At 46.3% G+C, this 15757-nt stretch overlaps 1 protein-coding gene across 4 annotated transcripts in view; it reads left to right on the top strand.

The window, feature by feature from the left end:
• The window catches only part of ATP2A2 (ATPase sarcoplasmic/endoplasmic reticulum Ca2+ transporting 2), a 57065-nt gene that overhangs the window by 40296 nt on the left and 1012 nt on the right, over positions 1-15757 (top strand). For 2 of the 4 annotated variants that reach the window (XM_069497320.1, XM_069497321.1), the window contains 10 exons: positions 310-441; positions 6045-6167; positions 6250-6468; positions 7124-7459; positions 8415-8635; positions 9007-9209; positions 10627-10712; positions 10956-11089; positions 11716-11833; positions 11924-12744. In XM_069497320.1, coding sequence (XP_069353421.1) covers positions 310-441; positions 6045-6167; positions 6250-6468; positions 7124-7459; positions 8415-8635; positions 9007-9209; positions 10627-10712; positions 10956-11089; positions 11716-11833; positions 11924-12193 — 1842 coding nt within the window. In that variant the 3' untranslated portion in view covers positions 12194-12744. Of the gene's footprint in view, positions 1-309; positions 442-6044; positions 6168-6249; positions 6469-7123; positions 7460-8414; positions 8636-9006; positions 9210-10626; positions 10713-10955; positions 11090-11715; positions 11834-11923; positions 12745-13097; positions 13170-15757 lie in introns of those variants that run through there. The other 2 variants (XR_011236548.1, XM_069497322.1) reach the window with 2 other exon arrangements.

Here is a 15757-nt window from a genome sequence, read left to right on the forward strand (position 1 = left end):
TACCACAAAGGCAAGTCCCATACCCTGTCAGAGATAGAATGTTAACTCTTCAGAATGATAAGCAGTCATGTGGAATTACAAATAAGTACTGTGATCAGTGGCTTCTTAAGGGAATTGAAGAGCCTAATTATTAGAATAAGACAACATGCACACCTGTACTTCCAGGGTCATCTCCACAATAGGATATAAATTGGCCCATAGAATAATGATGTAATTGAGGACAGGTTGTCCTTCTTTGAGAAAAAAATACTAGAAATTTACCTGTTTACTTTTCTCTTATTCCGCTTTCTATGCTTTTACCCAATACAGGCAAAGGGTGTGTATGAAAAAGTTGGAGAAGCTACGGAGACTGCTCTAACTTGCCTGGTAGAGAAGATGAATGTATTTGATACCGAACTGAAGGGTCTTTCTAAAATAGAACGTGCAAATGCCTGCAACTCGGTCAGTGTTTGAGTTTGGTATATGGTTTGTGCTGTCCATTAGTCATATATACTTCCATGCACTCGCCTGTCCTCTTAGAAAAGTAATTATGCCTTATCTCCTCAGACTTGCAATATCTCCTTCCCCATATTCACTCCCATATAAAATGATTTTGCTATCTGTTTGACCAAGAAAATAAAAGCACTCAATAGATAATTTCCACAGCCACCATCTATACCCACAAGGCTGCCTTCTCCTCTGGTGCTATGAATGGACTGTCCTTGCTCCTAACACAAGCCATCTCTATCCTGTGCTGTTTCTATCTTAAAACTTTCTTTTGACCTCATTTCCCCTTTCAACCTCCACACTTCTTTTCCTGGATCTTCTCCAGTCAAGCTCTTGCCTCTACCAGTCTGTCAAAACCTCTTGTCAGAGTCATCTATGACCTTGTACTAAATCCAATCGTCAGATCATGAATGTACACAAAGCAAAAATTGGCAGAAATAGACAAGTTGCAGAGTTTAATACAACTATCTCAGTAATCAGTCTAGTAAGATGAAAAAAATCAGTAATACAAAAGATTTGAACGACACAGTAAGTATATACTCAATATTTGTATTTCTATTATGCTATTTGCTATGCTTTTCAAATGCATTCACCAGCGTAGACTATTTTGTTGGTCCATGAAGCAAGACTCAAAGGATTGAAATCATACAGACTGTGTCGTTGACCGCAATGGAACTAAACTATTAATAACAAAAAGAAAACTAGCAAATTCCCGAAATATTCGAAATGTAATCTTTTAAATAATCCATGGATCAAAAAAGAAAAACCATGGTGGAAATTGGAAAATATTTTGAACTAAATGTTGAAAATACCATATTATGCAGAGGCATCATTAAAGGGAAATTAACAGCTTTAAGTGCACGTATTAGAAAAGGTTAAAAATACAAGCTCCCATCTGAAGAAAGTAATAGGATCTGAAACCATTTATGAGCAACTTTATAATAATAAATTTGACAACTTAGGAAGAATTGACAAATCCCTTCAGTATCCAACTTTTAATGAATCTGTTAACTTAAACTCCTCCCACACAAAAATTCTCCAGGCCCAATTCTGCCAAACATTTAAGGAATAAAACCCATTTATACAGACTTAGATAATAAGAGGAAGAGGAAAATTGAAGCATTTGTCAACTCATTTGATGAGGCCAGCATAACCCTAATAAAAGTCAGTCGATGTGGTGGCAGAGGTAGAGGGCACAGGCATTCTCTGGGAGTCTGCTGAACCAGACGAGTGGCCTCTGAGCCCCTTTCCTCTTGCCTCGCAGAGGCGTTGAGGCAGGGCTCACTCAGCCAGCATCACTGGGGCGAGGCCAGTGGCAGGGGTAGGAGCCTCCAGAGTTGGACCTAAGCCTCAGCAACCTGGATGAGGTTCCTACCAAGGGATAGTGGCTCACCCCTCCCCTGCAAGACTATCCTTAGATTTCTGTGGCCTCAAAAGCCAGGTGAGGCGAGACCTGAGTAAAAATAGTGTGCAACAGCTGCTGGCAGACACTAGCCATCTGTTCGGCTTCCAGCACCTGGATTTCTTCAGCAACAGACTGGTCACCCTGCCTGTCCCTTTGCTCAGTTTAAGAACCCGAAGCTGCTGGATCTGAATGATAACTCCAAGTGGCGGGTTATTGCTTGGATGGTAAGTAGGCAGACGAGATAGCACACATGAGGGCTTCGTGGGTCAACCAGGAGCGTAAGTGGAAAGGGGAGTGGGAGAGAAGCAGCATGAGGCTAAGAAGCAAGCTCTGGAAGGTCAGGAATGGGAACTGCAGAAACCAGAGGAGATGTGTTGGAGGAATGAGTGTGGTGCCCTCAAAGCAGCAGAGGAGCAGGAGAAACTTAAGGACATAAGTCAGGCCACAGGCCGGGCATGGTGTCTCATGCCTATAATCCTAGCACTCTAGGAGGCCGAGGTGGGAGGATCGCTTGAGGTCAGGAGTTCGAGACCAGCCTGAGCAAGAGCAAGACCCCATCTCTACTAAAAAATAGAAAGAAATTAACCAGACAACTAAAAATATGTAGAAAAAATTAGCCAGGCATGGTGGCACATGCCTGTAGTCCCAGCTACTCAGGAGGCTGAGGCAGGAGGATCACTCGAGTCCAAGAGTTTGAGGTTGCTGTGAGCTAGGCTGACACCATGGCACTCTAGCCCTGGGTAACAGAGTGAGACTCTGTCTTAAAAAAAAAAAAAACAGTCAGGCCACAGAGTCTTATCTGGCTCCTACCAGAAGCCACCACCAGAGAAACACACCCAGCCCAAGCAGCTGCTGCTTTTCTGTGTGGCAGACAGGCTGGTTGATTGTTGGGCCACAGAGCTGTTGCTGCCCCAGAACCCCTACACTACACCACTGTGAATACCTGCTACCTGCAGTCCAGGATCTGCACAGCCATGAGACCCTGTAGTGGGTTCTCCAGACCAGTTGCCAATAGAGAGCTTGTCCTCAACGCCGACTGCCTCTCAGCCTTGGAGCTCACATTCCAATGGAATTGGGCTCTGCTGGCCAGAACCACCCACCTGCCTGTTATCACTGGGTGGCTGCTGATAGGTACTTGAGGCCTCTTTGTAGAATTTGTTAGTAACTTAGTGTTCCCTGGTGGAATAAAGAGAAATGGGAGAGGGGAAAGACAGTGCATGCCTGAAGGAACAGGTTTGAGGGAGGGGAGAGAGAAAAACTGAGCCTTTTCTAGTTGTATAAAGCTATGTAAAGGCAACACTCACTTCTACTGAATGGTCACCTGTCGCTGCATTTATTGTATGTGTCACAAACCCTTTCTTGGCATTCCTCCCTGGATAACCAGGGCAGATCAGGAGGCAGCACCACTGAACAAGTGCAGCCTACGCTGGGGGAGGGAGCACACTCATTTTCTTAAGGACCTCAGAGATTCAGGCACTTTAATGACCACACAACATGTCAGGCTGTGAGAAGAAATTTAAGATCATCCTGTCTGATTTGCAGGAAGGGACACGGACACCAAGGCCTTCCTTGACTTACGTGTGGTAGACTACACTCCCACTCCACACCCTTTTTTTTCCTTGAGACAGTCTTACTCTGTCACCCTGGGTAGAGTGCAGTGGCATCATGATAGCTCACTGCAGCCTCAGACTCCTGGGCTCAAGGGATCCTCCTGCCTTAGCCTCCTGGGTAACTGAGACTGCAGTCGTTGTACCATAATGCCCAGCTAATTTTTCTATTTTTAGTAGAGATGGGGTCTTGCTCTTGATCAGGCTGGTCTCAAACTCCTTAGCTGAAGCAATCGTCCTGTCTCAGCTTCCCAGAATGTTAGAATTACAGGTGTGAGCCACTGCGCCCAACCGCACCCTTTCTTTTCACCATTTTGCCTTTATAACGTCCTGAGAAAACAAATTGACACCAGAATTGGCTATGTCTCAGCTGAAGTGTAGATTCTGTGATTCACAAATAGCAGTCTCAAAGCCATTTGAAGGCCTTGGGGAGCTCCTGTCCCTTCCATGGAATAGGCCCTTGCCTCAGTTTCAGTCTGTTCACTCCCCAATTGCCAGCAAGCAAGGAGGGTGAATCCTTGCAAAGCCACATTGTCTGTGTCATCTCTGTTAGTGGGTGTAACTTAGTATCTCAAAGGCAACCTGAAATCTCAGCTTCGCAATCTGAGGGTTAGATTCGCTGGATTCTAGACCTGTAGCTATACCTACCTGCTCAGTGAAGGGAAACAAGTAGCATCAGGGGCTCAAAAGTGATGCATTAACTGGTGACCGGCACAGAGAAATCTATCTTCTCATCTGCGAGATGAGGCATCTCTTTGCTCTGTGGCTCCTTTGCCTCATTTCGTGTCAGCTTGGCAAGGGGATCAGAAATGCCATGGTGCTCGTTCACTGAGAGTCCCAAACTCATGGCCCTCTCTCCCCACCTCAGAGCAAGAACCTCTCCTCATTGAGAGGCAGAGCTGGGACTGGAAGAAAGGCCCTGTTCTCCTCTCCCCGAAGGACATCTCGCCTGTATAGGTCCACGTTACTCCGTACACGTTCCTTTGGTACAAACACTTGATTAAAGACATGTAAGAAGTACGTTTGATTCAGATGCTGTAGAGCTCTCAGCACAGCACTCAGACCCCTGTTCCTCTGCGCCTGAGGCAGCTCCGTGGCTGACAGGGTGGCCTCAGTATGTTGAGCCCAGTCTAGCAGCTCAGCAGACTTCAGTTTCCTAGGTTGGATGTGAAGATTCTTTGGGATTTTGACAATTAAGTATGTGTTTGAGTGAGAGGAAATCAGTGTTATTCACCACATTAACCAGATAAAGGTGGAAACCCATCAGATCATCTCAGTAGATACAAAAAAGGCACATGATAAAATTTTATCTCGGCCACATCAGACTAGGAATAGAAGGGCACATCTTCAAGCTGACACTATCTACGCACAGCCTACATGAACGTCATGCTTAATTCCCACTCAGCGTTTCTACAGTACTGTACTGGCATTCCTATCCTGTGCAATAGGCAAGAAAAATATAAAAATGGTAGAGGAAAGGGGTATCTTTATTTGTAGGTTAACAGTCGAAAGCTATAGGTTCTCACTCCTCATCTGACCCGACCTATTGGTTGGTGGTATTGCTCACTCCCTCTGTGAAACACCCCTTCACTTGGCTTCCACAGCCCCATGCTTGTTCTCCCTCCCTGGCCTCTACTCCTTCAAGGTCTCCTTGGCTGGATGTTTCACTGGCTCTGGAAGATGGAGGCCCCAGGCCTCACCCTCAGCCATTTCTGTCTGCAGTTACTCCCATGATTTCCGGTCTCTAAATACTGTCTAGGTGCTAAAAGTCTAATACAGTAGCCACCAGCTATCTAAAGCTATTTAGAATACTTAAAAACCATTCCTTAAGTGCCCCAGTGACATTAATTTCAAGTGGTCAGTGGCCATGTATGACAGCTACATGGATGGTGGCCACAGAGCATTGCCATCGTTGCAGAGTTCTGATGGACAGGACTGCTTTGGACTGACCTCTTCTCCTCCAGTGCCATCACCCACATCCAAGTTGCCATTGTTGTACTAAACGAGATTGTCTCCCTTCCGCCTGTTAACACAACAGAGCCTGAAACCCGCCCCTGCCCCTCCCTGTCTTCTCATTTCACTTGTTACAAGAGCCAAATGCTCCACAGTGACCTGAGATCCTACAACCTGCCTCCACCTCCCTCTGTTCTACCTGTCTCACCTTTTTCTCTCGTAAACACTGTGGCAGCCAGGCTGCCCTTCTGTCGTCTCTGCCTAGTGGGCCAGACTCGGCACATCCTTCAGGATTTTACACAAGTGGTGCGGCCTTCTGACCACTGTATGTAACAACGCAATCTGTATGTACCCAAATGTGATGTCCCCTCTCCCTACCTCATCTCTTCTCCACAGCACTTTTATTTTACTTTTGCATCCTACTCTTCGAGAAACTAGAGGACAGGTTTCGTGAGGGCAAAAACTTGTCTGTTTTGTTTATTGCTATAATCCCCAGTATCTATCATGTAAACAGGTGCTCAATGAATAGTTGCTGAAAAAGTGAAAGATGTGCAGAAGTTGTCACCCAGTAATATCCCACATTTTCTTTATAGGTCATAAAACAGCTAATGAAAAAGGAATTTACTCTAGAGTTTTCACGTGATAGAAAATCAATGTCAGTTTACTGTACACCAAACAAACCAAGCAGGACATCGATGAGCAAAATGTTTGTGAAGGCAAGTACAGCAAATTAAGATGTTCTTACCAAGGTCCCTGTGAGCTGATGAATAAAATTGATCTACATTTGTACCATTCCAGGGCGCTCCTGAAGGTGTCATCGACAGGTGCACCCATGTTCGAGTTGGAAGTACCAAGGTCCCTCTGACCCCTGGAGTCAAACAGAAGATCATGTCTGTCATTCGGGAGTGGGGTAGCGGCAGCGACACCCTGCGATGCCTGGCCCTGGCCACTCACGACAACCCACTGAGAAGAGAAGAAATGCACCTTGAGGACTCCGCCAACTTCATTAAATATGAGGTTAGCGAGTGAAAAGTTTCTTCATCCACACCCTGCATGTTTCATTGTGTTGAAACAGTACTTCTTCAGTAGAAAGGTCAAATGTTCTTGCTTTTGCCAAGAAAGAGGTGTGGTTATTTGTTTTTCTGCAGGCCAAATGCGTCACTCTTAAAATTAGGTTGCTGCTTCAAACATGCGTAGTTAACAATTTAATACAAGTTTCTTTCAAAGTAATCAAAATGAGCTTAAGTAAGCTTGTAAAACCCATTTTGCAAATCATGTAAATTAAGATTTTCTAAAAACTGGGGATATTTTTAGACTATTCATTAGTTATTGAAGGTTAAAATGTCGAAGTTGGAGATTCCTTCCACTTTGCTTACCTAGAATAGAATTCTTTCATCCTAAAGCTTTGAACAGAAGGAACAAGCCTTGGTACTGTGAAGCCACTCAAGTGGCCAGTGTCAAAATGTGCTTATTCCTCAGTGTGTTTTTCCCCGTTTCAGAATATTATTGTTTTGAGAGTCAAAGAATGATTTGGTATCAAAGGTGTAGTGACTTTTTCCCTAATAAGAAAATTATAAGAAACCTTTCCTTACAACGTATGACTGGCCATTTTTCAAACTAGAGGAAAAAACAGAATTTTCTGCTTTAACTTAAAGTGATCCTCTTACTTTAGACCAATCTGACATTCGTCGGCTGTGTGGGCATGCTGGACCCCCCGAGGATTGAGGTGGCCTCTTCCGTGAAGCTGTGCCGCCAGGCAGGCATCCGAGTCATCATGATCACAGGGGACAACAAGGGCACCGCCGTGGCCATCTGCCGCCGTATCGGCATCTTCGGACAGGATGAGGACGTGACGTCAAAGGCTTTTACAGGTCGGGAGTTTGATGAACTCAACCCCTCAGCCCAGAGAGATGCCTGCTTGAATGCCCGCTGTTTTGCTCGAGTTGAACCTTCCCACAAGTCTAAAATCGTAGAATTTCTTCAGTCTTTTGATGAGATTACAGCTATGGTGAGTATGTTTGACATATCCGTGATTCAGATGATACAAACACAACAGATTCTGATTTTGACCATTGAATTTTTAGTAGCTGCTCCCTAATTTGGAACTTACTTTGTGATGATCTGGGCTATTTCTCTAGAATTGTGTTGATCAGTAGTAGGCATGCTGTATACAACTTGTAGAGAAGATCCTAGAGTAGTGTCAGACCTAGAAGGGCCTTCTAAGTCAGTCACAGAGGAGCTATTTGGTGATATCTAGTCTTTGTCTTGGTTAAAGCAGACATGTTTGTATCTTAAGTTTTCTAAAAATTGGTTCAGGATATAATCTGTCAGTGGTTTATCACCCAGTGTTTGGATAGTTCTTTAAGTTAGGTGTTCTTTAAGAGCTAGATGTTTATGAAGCATTTCCAGTATCTCCCCTCGTCTGATTTTCTTCACCCAGATATGTTAACATTGTGTTTTGCTTTCTGTCTGTAAAACTTCGTTTTAAAGATACTACAGGTGTTCTCTCCTCCCTTTCTCCTCCTCCTCCCTTCTCCCTGCCTCCCAGAGGTAACTGCCATCCTGAAGTTGGAATGTTTTTGAACTTTATAATTTATGTATTTTTGCAGTCTGTACCTTTTTCTACCTGAGATTTATCCATGTTGGATATAAGTATTTCATTCTAACTGCTATCTAGGTTGTATTTTTAGTTTTGGTAAAATATAAACAAAATTCAGATAAATTTGAAGTTCCCTGGGTTCCACTTCCCTCTGAAGTCTCTTCGGTAAGATCATTTGGCAGTTTTGCATCTCTCAGATAAAATGTGTTTTATGACACCAAATTATAAAACAAATTCTATAACTCTTCGCCAAGAGTCCTGCAGTTCTATTTGTTTTCCTCCTGCTTCCTGTTCAGTGAGCCTTTGCTCAGGGGTGGGAGCGTTCCCTGGAGTTGCCCGAACCAACCTCCGCTTTCCTTTTCAGACCGGCGATGGTGTGAATGATGCTCCTGCTCTGAAGAAAGCCGAGATCGGCATTGCTATGGGCTCTGGCACTGCAGTGGCTAAAACTGCCTCCGAGATGGTCCTGGCAGATGACAACTTCTCCACCATCGTGGCTGCTGTCGAGGAGGGGCGAGCAATATACAACAACATGAAGCAGTTCATCCGCTACCTCATCTCGTCTAACGTGGGGGAAGTTGTCTGGTGGGTCTCTGACAGTCTCGCCTAAAACTGCGGCTGGTGATGGCCAGTTTTCCCAGTTTGCTCTCTCCGTGTCGCAACAGCTTGGGGGGGGGGGGTGGACAAGACACGGGAATCCCTCATGAAGGTAAATGGTACTTGGGCCCCAAAGAGCGTTGTCTGCGCAGCCGCAATGTGCAGAGAATCCTGTTTAATGTAGAAATGAGTTTAAATTAACCAGATAAAGTCACATAAAATTCTTGGCCCTCTAAAAGTTAACTTTAATTCAAAACTGGGTGTATTCAAGTCATTGAAATGGGGAGGGTGGTAATGTGATTTAAGTAGTGGCCAAAAATCATTTGGGGTCTTTGTCTTCTTTCCCTGGGTGGAAACAGTATTTTCCTGACAGCAGCGCTTGGATTTCCTGAGGCTTTAATTCCTGTCCAGCTGCTCTGGGTCAATCTGGTGACAGACGGCCTGCCTGCCACTGCACTGGGGTTCAACCCTCCTGACCTGGACATCATGAATAAGCCACCTCGGAACCCAAAAGAACCGCTGATCAGTGGGTGGCTGTTTTTCCGTTACTTGGCTATTGGCTGTGAGTACAGTTTTTTATATTACTGATTTTTAAACTGTGGGCCAAAATTTTGTAAATTCATCCCTTAAAAGCTTAATTTCTTTTATCTGCATATTAGGGTAGCACAATAGAGGTTGCCTTCTTGCAGCTCAGTGAACTGTACACCCAGTTGACTAAAATCTCTTCACGGTTGTGTGGCTGGTTTTGCATCTTGCCCTTCTTGGGCTGTTGTGAATGGGATTAAATGTCAAGGTTTGCAGCTTCAGCCCTTTGTGCAAAGGGACACGAGGATGACTCAGGCTGGGTCCTGCCTTCTGAAAGCTCACGGGTGAGACTGAATAGATAGTTACCACCAAGATAAAAAACTAAGTCCCCGTTGCCTTAAAAGAAGGGCACTGTGGCTGGTGCATGCACAGGGCCCCGCTGTACCTACATCACCTCTGACCTCATCCTCCTGACCTGGGTGCCAGTTCTTCCCCATTCTGTACATTAGGAAAGTGAGGTCCAGAGAGGAAATCATTTCTCTAGGACCCCATAGGAGGGTGTGGTGGTGTTTGAGTAATATGTTCACACAATTTAATTAAAAAGCACAAATGGTAATGGTATGGAATGGCAAGGCTCTCGCTAGTCACTTTGCTCCAGGGTTGATGGTTTCTTTTACACCCTGTACCCTTCGAGAGATGTTGTGGCATGCTGCGCTCACCTGCGTGCTGACCGTTGTCTAACCAACAGGAAGAAGTAAAGACAATTCTGTATCACTACGTATCTAGCTGCCTGGGGTACCATTGTAGTTCCCAGGTTAGCAGGTATATGCACTTGTAGATGGATGCTACCATGTGGGGACATTCTCTTATTCTGAATTCTGTGTTCTCTACCACAGCTTGTTGCTATTTTAATAAACTTCCTCACGTCAAAGCTAACAGAGAGAAGGGCTTAGTCCCAGAATATGCTTTGGGCCATGCCTTGTCGCTCGGTATTTTGCACTAACTGCTCTGATGGCGTTTCCATAAAAAGATTCTGCTGGGCCTTTCATGGAACAAATATATTCATATAGTACTAGGTAGCATCAGTTTGCCTAAAAGTCATGGTGTGATCTGGTCCCATACCACTGTTTGGCCTTATGTGGAGAACACACGTGCCTACAGGCTTAAAGCTTTCCCTCACTAATTAGAGAAGGCACAGCTAGTCAGCAGTGTGCAGGGTTCAGTAGGTTCTCACTCATTCTGGAGGAAAGGTTGGCCAGTTCTATACCAGAAATGTCCCTGTCCTGGCTGCTTGGGTTGCTGGGCACGAGCAGTTGGGTAGGAGCCCCTCGGGCTCCAGTTACCATCGACATCAAGGTCTTTGTCCTCCTGAGGATTGGCCCACAGGTATCACCAGCAGTGCGTGCCATGGGGCACTGCCCCAAGTGCATCAGCGTCATCGTGTTTGTTCCCAGGTTACGTCGGTGCCGCTACCGTGGGTGCTGCTGCGTGGTGGTTCATTGCTGCTGACGGCGGTCCAAGGGTGACCTTCTACCAGCTGGTATGTAGCCACCGTTCTTTCTGTACCTTAGATGTGAAGTGTCTGTCAAATAATCTTAAGGTTCAAACAATAAACAGTTGCATCTAAGACTATTCTGAAGGACGAGGCTTCTCTGGGAAATGGGGTAAACCCTCACCTGCTCTGCACTTGGGCTGCTCTGTGTTCTGGGCTTGGTATGGAATTGGTGCCTGGACTTGGGAGATGTATTGGGCTGATCAGAGTTTGATTGGATTTTTGTTGCAGAGTCATTTCCTACAGTGTAAAGAGGATAATCCAGACTTTGATGGAGTAGATTGTGAAGTCTTTGAGTCTCCGTACCCCATGACCATGGCGCTCTCTGTTCTCGTAACCATAGAGATGTGTAACGCCCTCAACAGGTTAGTGAGTCTTCCTGGCAGGCTGAGGTGAGAATTCTGACCACCAGGGCCCTGGGGGATTAGTGTGTGTCATGGTTGATTGAGGATCACAGGAAAGCTCTTCCGTTTCAAAAAGAAGAAAGGAGAACAGGCAACACCGGTTTTAGAAGCTTAAGATGTCGTCACCTTCAGGAAGTAGTGGGAGTGCTTAGCCACGTGTTTCTTAAGAGCTCTTCCTTAAAAGAAACAGTGGAGGCCAAAAATAGGAACTTCGGTACCCTGTATGCTAGTACCCACAGGGAAGGAGCCCTCACCTTTAATATTGAGACAAATGGTATCATCCAATTAAGTGACAAAAATGGAAATTTCTAAATAGCCTAAGTGTCCGGGGCAATTGGAAACAGCTTTGAACCTGCTGGGATGGGATCTGCTGTGCTGAGCCTAGATGTAAAATTGGCAGTTTGTCCTACATCTGAACATCCTTTTCCTTAACTTTGCCACTGTAGAAACTTTAGTCAGAATTAGGTCAGTGGAGGGTGCCAGGTTAGCGGCCGTCTCACTGAAACGTCCGGCACAGTCTCTAACTGCCCCTTGCCACACAGCCCTTGTCTTTTGGGTGAGCTCACGTGCCTTTCCTCATTCTGCAGCTTGTCTGAAAACCAGTCCTTGCTGAGGATGCCCCCTTGGGAGAACATCTGGCTCGTGGGCTCCATCTGCCTGTCCATGTCGCTCCACTTCCTGATCCTCTACGTAGAACCCTTGCCAGTAAGTGGTCGTGGGACCAGGGCTGGGGACCAACCGCCTCCTTTCTGGCAAGTCTCCAAAGCAGCATGACAAGGCTTCTTTGTGTTTCAGCTCATCTTCCAGATCACACCGCTGAATGTGACCCAGTGGCTGATGGTGCTGAAAATCTCCTTGCCTGTGATTCTCATGGACGAGACGCTCAAGTTTGTGGCCCGCAACTACCTGGAACCCGGTAAAGAGTGTGTGCGTCCTGCCACCAAATCCTGCTCGCTCTCGGCATGCACCGATGGGATTTCCTGGCCGTTTGTGCTACTCATAATGCCCCTGGTGGTCTGGGTCTATAGCACAGACACTAACTTTAGTGATATGTTCTGGTCTTGACTGACAGTTTTCCATAAAGAAGATGTTTAACTTAATCAATTAATTTTTTATTGTTTAAAGCAACTGTCTATTTCTGCTGAATTTTCACATGAACATATTGGCTGGTGACGGAGGTTTCATACTCTAGATTTTGTTTTGCTTTTTCTGACTCCAGTGGGGCAAGATTTTCCTTTTTTATACACATAATTAAAGTGTCCATTGACATGTACAGAGAACTAACACTATTTTATGCAAATATTTTTTTGTAGATGAAAAAGCATGTACAGTGTTCTGTTTAATACTCATCCTTGTATAAAAAAATAGTTGAGCCAGCAGACATTGTCAGCAAATTAATTGGCAGCAGATTTTAGGAAATGAATGTGTGTGGTTTTTTCTAAAACTAAATAGCATGTATTGTGTCTTTTGCATGATCTGGATTTAATTTGATATCACAGTCTAATTTTTATTCATTAAGCCAATTTTTCTGCACTGAGCAGAGTCCTGCTACCTCAGTCAGTATTTTTGGTTTGCCACTTCCCTCACCCCCCCTTGGCCCTCCGTTCACCCCACCCCCCCACCCCCGCTCAGCTTCTTCTGTAGGATTTTGATGGTCCTGTTTACATCAGTCGTTTTAACAAGAGGTATGCCTGTTCTCGCTTGTGCAGAAAACATTGCTCCAGATTCAATCGACTGGGTTTATGTCCCTTCACATAGTTTTTAAGGTTATTTATTTAAATGTCTAATGTATTTTATTGTAACAGACATTGTTTTGCGCCAACATTGCCTATTATTTCAGTGGCACTTCACAATCTAGTATAAAAAGAAAAATAAAACATTTTAAATGGACAGAGAAAAATAACTGTCTTGTTTTTAACTCTTAAGTGGCTTACCTTGATCTAATAGGTATGTCCAACTTTCTCTTAAGTTCTTAGCTTAGAACTTTAGTTTTACTGTGCTTGAGGGGAAGAAGGATCCTGTTCTGCTGCATTAGGTAGTTGTAGGAATTATATTTTTTAAATGTATAGGCACCAATTGTCATCTGTGGTAAACATTTTATGCAAGTTTCTGCTGGCCTGTTTTAGCCTGGTGTAGAGAACATAAGGGCAAGTGTGTGTGTGTGTATGTGCGTGTGTTTTGTAAAATCTGTAAATAGCACATGACCAAATGAACATATTGTATAGAACTATTTTTATTTGAATGTGGCACTAACCACCACCATCTTTGCGCATGTTCGAGATCAGTCTTACCAACAGTATATAAGTCATTAACAGTCCTAACTGTGGTGTTTTCCTCCAATGCCTTCCAACATCCATCAACTAACGTGAGTATTTCTTCCCTGGGATTTGGATGCTTTAGCCTAAAGGTGACTGCCACCAAATGTGATAACTATGTCACTAACGAATAAGCCCCCTTGTGTCAGACACTGCTGTGTTCCATGACTCCCATGAGCAGTGCAGGTGGCCATGTTGGCTCCCGGAGACTCCGCGTGGCATTAGCTAGCTGGAAGTGTGACTCCCATAGATTTCCACACCCTGCTGGACAGTGGCTCAGCAAGATGTCAGGGTGGGCTGAGCCAGAAAAAAGGCCTGAGGATAAGAGCCTCATTCTGTTTCGGCCACAGCTGTGCTGCCTCTAGTGCTGAGAGGATTCATGAAAACCTGGGCGAGAGATTTTGATCTTTGTTAGCTGCAAGGAATCATCCCAGAACTTTGCTTTGTTCATGAAAAAGCAAACATGTAGGGAAAGCTAGTAACTAACTGAACTGGGCGTCAGTAGGTTCATTTTAAATAGGCCACCCTCCCCCCGTCCCCTTTCTGGGTCATGTCCTCGTTGGCTAAGACTTAGCTCTCCAGGGCATGTCGAAGAACAGTTCCCAGGGCATGGCTCGGCTCAGCCCAGAACTGCCAGCCTACTGGTTAGCCAGGTGAGGACGCCTGTGCAGAGCGCCAGCCCTTCCCGTGAGACCCTGACTGTGGCTCGAGCAGCTGCTCAGGCTCTGGATACTGGGGCAGCCAGGAGATACGACGCAGATGCTTGGAGGTTGGGGAGACGTTGAGGGTGTCAAACAGGACAAGGTACTGTCAAGTTCAGAGGTCCAAGTTTAAGGGGATGGAAGTAGAGCATAGAGACTGACTCTAAAAGCAGTCTTGGTCGGGCTGGCTATGCCGCCTCCAGCTGCTTTTGGGGAGCGGTAGCTCTCAGGAAGGGAGGCTGGGTTGCCCAGCAGAGAATGTTGGGGCAGGGGATGAGTTTCGCCAGTTTTGGCATCATAGAGTATGAAAAGAAATGGGTTGAGTGAGTCAAATGCAAGGAGTGTGTCTGAGCTGCAAACTGAAACAGGATGTCTGAGCTTGTTGGGTGGAACACTATTCAGTGGAAACAAAACTAACCGAATGGCTTTTCCTGACTCAGTTCCTTGACTTAGCAGCCTTTACAAAGACAGTTGAATGGTGCGGGCTGCAGGAGGAGACACACCCGACCCCAAATGGCCCTGGGTTCGCTGTTGGCCTTGCAGTTTCTCAACTTTAGCCCCCTCCAGCCCAGAGAGGCCATTTAGGCACCTGCTTCCTTTGGCCCAAACAGCTGACAGCAGGTTAGGCCCACTGCTGGCTTTAGCAAGGCCACTTGGTCCATTTCACATGGGCCTTGCTGGTCAAACACATTACAGCATCTACTCCTCGGGTGAGTCAACCCACAAAGACCCAGTCTAGCGCCGTGGTCTTGGGCACATCCCTGGCCTCAGGTGTCCACACTGCAGTGAGGGCCGGATGCTCACTCAGCACCCTCAGGAGAGGACATAGTAAACGGAGAGCGCGGGGTCAGCCTCAGCCCCACCGTGCACCTGCTTGTCAGGCAGCTCTTGCCTGAGACTCAGCTTCAAGTTCTTACCTGATGGGCAGGTGGCTTAAGAGCTACCTGTGTCACTTTCTGCTACCCCATGCCTTCCCTGCCTCTTTGAGCTTTGTCCTCCTCCCAGAAGACCTGCAGTTCTCACACAGCCCCTAACGGGGACACCACAGCAGCGGCTCTGTGGAACGCAGGTGGTCCACTCTGAAGGAGCAGTCCTGAGAACTCAGTGAGCGCCCAGGCAAGCAGGGCAGCCAGCCAGCCTCCCTCACGACAGCTGCCACGTCACCCTCTGGCTGGGGCCTCAGCCCAGTGAGTGAGGTGCAGAGACCACGGCCTTAGCTCAGTGCCTGCCAACCACCTAGCCACAGCCTAGAGCCAGAGCCCGCTGTCTGCAGTGCCCATGAGCTAAGTCACTGGTTGCCCTGTGACTGTAACCACCGAGTTCTGTTCAAACAACCTCCCTACAGTTACCGAGAAAGGTGGTCCTCAGCCTTCTTGCCCGAGGGGAGTGGTGATGAGCCACCGGGACTGGGCGGAGCGGGGCCTGCGGCCCAGAGGCCAGCAGCGGGCCGGGAGGGCTGCGCCACTGCCGTGCTGCTCACTCCTCCGTCAGCCTCACCCTCCGCACCGCTAACCAAGACCTTGTCCTTCTGCTTGTCTCACTGCTCTAGCACCTGCCATGATGTTATGCGTCTGCCTCATGGGGTTTTCCTCCAGAGCTTTTGCTGTGGAGCC

This window comes from Eulemur rufifrons, chromosome 21 (assembly GCF_041146395.1).
Source record: "Eulemur rufifrons isolate Redbay chromosome 21, OSU_ERuf_1, whole genome shotgun sequence".
NCBI lineage: Eukaryota > Metazoa > Chordata > Mammalia > Primates > Lemuridae > Eulemur > Eulemur rufifrons.